The sequence below is a fragment of the Meleagris gallopavo genome, chromosome 1, assembly GCF_000146605.3.
Source record: "Meleagris gallopavo isolate NT-WF06-2002-E0010 breed Aviagen turkey brand Nicholas breeding stock chromosome 1, Turkey_5.1, whole genome shotgun sequence".
NCBI classification, from domain to species: domain Eukaryota; kingdom Metazoa; phylum Chordata; class Aves; order Galliformes; family Phasianidae; genus Meleagris; species Meleagris gallopavo.
The window spans coordinates 178,264,330-178,269,970 of record NC_015011.2 but is presented as its reverse complement, the minus strand read 5'-3'; the positions used below and the strand labels follow the sequence as shown (position 1 = coordinate 178,269,970).

General features: G+C 40.7%; 1 protein-coding gene across 1 annotated transcript; it reads left to right on the top strand.

Annotated features, from left to right (window-relative positions):
* Nucleotides 1-116: 116 nt before the first annotated feature.
* Nucleotides 117-598, top strand: MRPL57 (mitochondrial ribosomal protein L57). The gene has a single exon (XM_003203443.3). The coding sequence runs from the start codon at nucleotides 144-146 to the stop codon at nucleotides 453-455; it is 312 nt and encodes a 103-aa protein (XP_003203491.1). The 5' UTR covers nucleotides 117-143; the 3' UTR covers nucleotides 456-598.
* The last annotated feature ends 5,043 nt before the right edge of the window (nucleotides 599-5,641 follow it).

Below are 5,641 nucleotides of genomic sequence, written 5' to 3'. Positions count from 1 at the left end.
CCGCCGTGCGGCTCTGAGCTGGAAGCTGTCCAACAGTGAGCCAGAAGGCACCGCAAGTAAGTACAGGCGAATTTTTCTCGCTTTTTTTTCCCATAAATAACGTGTCTTTTTTTTGTGTGTGTGCGTTTCTGTTTTAAGGCGCAATGTTTTTAACAATGGCCCTACTCCGGAAGAGGATCCCTGGAAAGCAGTGGATTGGAAAATACAGGCGGCCGAGAACAGTTACCATTGCCATGAAGCAGGCCATGATCCGAAGGCTGGAAATTGAAGCAGAGAATGAATACTGGCTGAGCCGCCCGTACCTGACACGGCAGGAGGAGTACAATCACAACAGGGATGTGAGAGTGGCCAGATGGGAGGCCTTTAAAGCCATGAAATCGTCCAAGTTCCTTGAGCATAGATACATGAGTGACCACTTGAACCACTTAAACGTCTCAAAGAAGTGGACCTCTTGAGCGGCGGCGCAGTTGTACTTGTGCTGCTGGGAGATGCAGTATTGTACCGGTTGTGGCAGCTCTGTAATGCAGTGTAACAAAGGCAGGTGAGAAATGACACTGCTACGGTGTACAAAATCTTACATTAAAGTAATTCTACAGAACAGTGTTTGTTTTTTTTTTTGCCATATTAGAAGACAGTCCTTCCGGTAGCTTAAGGGTTTTGCATAAGATAGTGTGAGTTACAGCTGCGGTGATGACTTGAACTAGATTTGTAGCTTCACTTTTTTGGAAAGCTGGAACACAGTGGCTGTATTGAAAAAGGATTATCTGTGTGGACGAGATGGCTTTTACTTGTCTCTTTGCTTTATGAGGGGCTACTTCTGTATTCATATATTCATACTTGAAATACAGCAGAAGCTACTTGATGTTCTACTCGCTTCATCAGGCATGTGAGGATCAAGAAGAATAGAGTTATGTCTGTAAGAGGCTGCAACTAATATAAAACGTTCAACTGTCTGGGAACATATCAATATCTTTGTCATAACGGGAGTGTCAGTTTCTGTGTTACTGCCTGCACTCGCACAGAGCTTAGTTCTGACTGAGAAGGACTTCTAGTGATTCTTGTACGAGTGGCAGCTTGATGTCTAAGTAATGCTTAGTTTGTGGCTGATGATGTTTCTCCAGGACAATAAGTTTTTTATTTCTTCTATTGAGACCAAGTGAGCTGGAACCATGCCAGGAAATGAGTATAATCTTGGGTCAGTGCAGGTCAGGTGTGAGAACTGTTTCCACCACCAGACAGAACGTTTCCCAGGTGTGGAGCAGTTCTTGCTGCTCTAATACGCTCACACCACAGCTAAGCAATTATCAGATTATTTCACATACTTTTATTAGGTAAGTCAGTATTGCATTCACCAACAGAAGTTGTGTGTCAAATACATCGATATTTTGTCACTTTTGAAAAGAGGCCTAAAACAGTACAACTTGTTGTTTAAACATGAATTCTACTTCCATGAAGTATGATCAGGTCTGAACACTGATGTACAAAATCTTGAGTGCACTTAAAAATGATCTTATAATCCCGAATGCTTATAAATGGCTTGAGATACCGTGGAAAAGTGTACATATGAGCAAACTGCACAGTGTAGTTCAAACATGAAGGAACTCTTACGTGAAGTAATGTGACTTTGCATTTAATTCATTTATAAAAGCTCATTTTAAAAAATCACTCCAAGTATTAAACTATAAATGGCAACGTGTTCTCTGCATAGGATTAGTCCAATCTGCAGTATACAAAAATAAAATAGTAACTGTGTCATTACACATCTTTTACATTTAATGCCAAAATTAAACGCAGTTCAGTATAAGTTCAGGCAGCAAATTAAAAATAATGGTGTAAGTGGAACAGTGGGAAATTATCATTAGTGTGACTACTGATGACCCTTAATGGCAAATACAGAACTGGAAAGAACCCAGGCACGTTTAATTCTGCTAGGGGTAAAGGGGCTGAGAGAACAGAGAGGGGGCCTAAACACAGCAGGACTACTGCTGCTTTCTGTGACGTTTTTGTGAGTCCAAATATTTACTGTTAGGAAAGATTTAAGATTCTCAAAGTAAAGCTGAAAGGAACAGGTTAAAAGATGAGAAATTAGAGAGGTGCATGCTGAGCATTTAAGTTGTCAGCTAAGTAATGTAAACAGAAGAGCATCTGCATGTCACCATTAGTGCCCAGGTGCCAACAGAAGTGGATACTTCATCCCCAACACGTGCTTTCCTCTATGCATGTGCTCTGTGCTTCTTGTGGCTGGGGGCAGGGAAGCCTTCAAAAGCATTTAAAACAATTCTGTAAACAAAATCAGACTTCACGACCCCATGGAAACAAGATTCAAATAATTGCTGCAAACAAACCAACCTAAGAAACGGTGAAAGACTAGTTTTAATCAGAATCAGCACTAAGTACAACTTTGTTTCATTCCATTTCATGAGTTATGTAATTAAGAAAAATACATATAAAAAGCTGTCTATATATACAAAATAAATTGATAGAAATGAACATAGTGTATGTGGTCAGTATTGTAACAAGTAATTTTATATGCAGCTGCTCTCTTTGGTGCCATTTAGAGATAGAAGATCCTCTTACATTAGATACCAGCATTTTTTTTTTTTTTTTTTAATAATATGAAAAATGTGATCTTGATCTGCACTCAGTGTTAGAATAGCTATTTGGAGACTCTTCATACCCAAATCCTTCAATTCTGTATTATTTTAGCCAGTCTCCCTACAGAACATAAACTATGAAGCTCAAAATATTATTATTTTTTTAAATTCTAAATGAATTTCTTCAATCAGTGCTCCAGATCTAGGCAGATCTTTCTCATTTTTGTCGAGGGCTGATGCACCTCTTGGTACGTGTGCCACAGACACTAATCCTGATAGTTCCTTTTCCTCCTCTTTGGGCTCTGGTGAGCTCCAACTGGTCAAACTGCAAACTACAATGAGTGAAGAACTTTAAGTGAATGGCACTGAACTTAATGAAAACGTCCCAAAAGATTATTTACAAGAAAGAAAAGCCACGCAAGATCAAATGAGAGAATTAACAGTACCTGAGAAACGGCGACATTTAACACTCTGGATGCCCAGTTTCTAGATGCTATGCCAAAAGCAGCTCAGTACCTGTACATTCCATGTTCAAAGTGTAGGTTTAACAAAGATGTTACTACGATTTCTCTACTCTGACGAATAAAAGTGCCAGAGCTTCCTTGAATATAAACTCCTGAATATTTGAAATGGAAGTTTTCAATCAGGGGGTTAAGATGCACCCAACTTGTCAGTTATTACAGAAACATAACACAATCCTGCCCTCTGCCAGTAATACACGTTTGGTAAGAACAGCACTTATTTGCACCTTCACTGTCTGTAAACAAACCAATATTCAGGAAAAAAAAAAACATTTTGGGGGGTTTCTAAAATAGTTTTCTTCATCTTTATGGGGAGAGCTTTATTAACTCATGACATTTCTAAATCTTCAAGGAGAAAACACTGTAATCTCATCCCACGTCACACTTCTGTCCTCACATTGGGAGTTAAAGTCATTTTGTGTTTGTGATTATTGTGGGAATTTTTATGAAAGAAAATAAAGCTTTCGGAAATACCAAAGCATAGCTTCTGATTGCAGCCAATGTCAACTATGCAACAGTCACTACAATGCTACTCATGGCTAGCAGTTATTTTGAGGGATTTAAAAGCTTAAGCACTGTTATTTTTAGTGACAAACGTAAGTGTTTTCAAGACTTGCTGACACACAGCAGCTTAAAGCACAGAAACAGCATGTACCTCATGACCGGGCACCCTGTCTGTCTTCCCTTCTTGCCTCCTGAGCGGGCAGGTCAGCTCCTCTCACTGGCAACATGCAGCGACTCAGTGCGTGAATGTGGGCTGAAAGGACATCCTAGCGTGCTCCTACAGAGCCCAGCTAGCAGTAGTCTGCTTGCAGCTTTACGGTCAAACCGCTTTTTGTCCTCACCAAGGTTGCATTTAGGCAGAGAGAGAGCAAGCCAGCAACTATCTCACTCTGCTTTGCTACAGCACAGGATGCCCTTGCTTATGGCTATGGAACTGTCAGATCAGAATCATAGCATCACAGAACGGCCAGGGTTGGAAGGGACCTCAAGGATCATGAGGCTCCAACCCCCCTGCCACATGCAGGGCCACCATCCTCCACATTTAATACTAGACCAGGCTGCCCAGGGCCCCATCCAACCTGGCCTTGAACACCTCCAGGGACGGGGCATCCACAACCTCTCTGGGCAGCCTGTTCCAGCACCTCACCACTCTCTCTGTAAAGAACTTCCCCCTGACGTCCAACCTAAATCTCCCCTCCTTCAACCTAAAACCATTTCCCCTTGTCCTGTGGTTACCAACCTTCTCAAAGAGTTGATTTCCCTCCTGTCTGTAGGCTCCCTTTAGGTACTGAAAGGCTGCAATGAGGTCACCTCACAGCCTTCTTTTCTCCAGGCTGAACAAGCCCAGCTCCCTCAACCTGTCTTTGTAGGGAAGGTGCTCCAGTCCCATGATCATCTTTGTGGCTGTCCTCTGGACCCTCTCCAACAGCTCCCTGTCTCTCAAGAGAACCAAAACGCACAGCACCTTGCTAGAAAACAAGCACAGATTCAACCCAGTCTGTTTACTTGCATTTTTTTTTCTGTAGATTAACTATCCTGACTTAAGCAATCAAACGTTATGCTGATGTTAGCTTATAGTACACACCATTCACATAGGTGTAAACTGAGCACTTGGAGGAGCTGAGGAGGATGGAAGCTGTCCCTCTGAGATTTATGCTATTAGAGAGCAATATTCCTTCTACTTCTGCTAGACAACTGTATATCTATGTTACCTCTGCTGTGATACAATGATCCAGTTAAAGAAAGATGATATCCAGAATCCTCCATTACAATTCTACTGGTGTTCTGGGCTTCGCATTTTGGTATTTAGAATGAGGAAACTGAGCTCAGGCTTGCGTCTCCATCCTCTTCCCCAAGAAATTTTGCTGATGCATTCTCTCCTTCTAAGTTCAACATGTCAGTATTCCTGAAAACTTTTATTTAGATGAGTGCTTTTCACTTGACATTTGAGAAGAAAAAGTGAAACCTTTCAGATTAATGCATAGCAAATGTTTTTTCTTTGAAAACTGGCAAATGCAATATTTATCATACAAAGTTGGAAGAACATTTTGCAATTTCTACAAAACATGCAGATTTGTACCTTCAGTTCTGTCTCAGCAGTATCTGACAGTGACCATAATATGCTCATAGGTCACTGAAGTGCTCCTGTTCTAGAAGACTCGAAAAAATACTTTTTCCTAAATGTCAAAGACAAAGAAAATATTTGTTTTAAACCTTAGAGTATACTTGATATCCAAGTAACTCCAATATGTCAATGATGGGGAAAAGTAGTGATCAATCTGGCAAGGAAACCAAACTAGTTCCTTTTGTTCAAATCATCAACATAGCTACCACCTTCATTTTCTGTCAAAGAGGCTTATGACTATTTGTAATCAGCATCAGCTGAACATCAGAAAAGCTTCAGACCACAGAACAGTATTTTTCACTTTTGTCATGTGCAAAATGCCAGGAACATCAAAAGATGAATTAACAGTATTCTCTATAGAGGAGTAGGAGGAAAAGAAAAACCATGTTTGCTGTAGG

Bases quoted from the DNA above. Each gene is read 5' to 3' on its own strand.
- MRPL57 (XM_003203443.3), top strand. From the start codon at position 144: ATGTTTTTAACAATGGCCCTACTCCGGAAGAGGATCCCTGGAAAGCAG.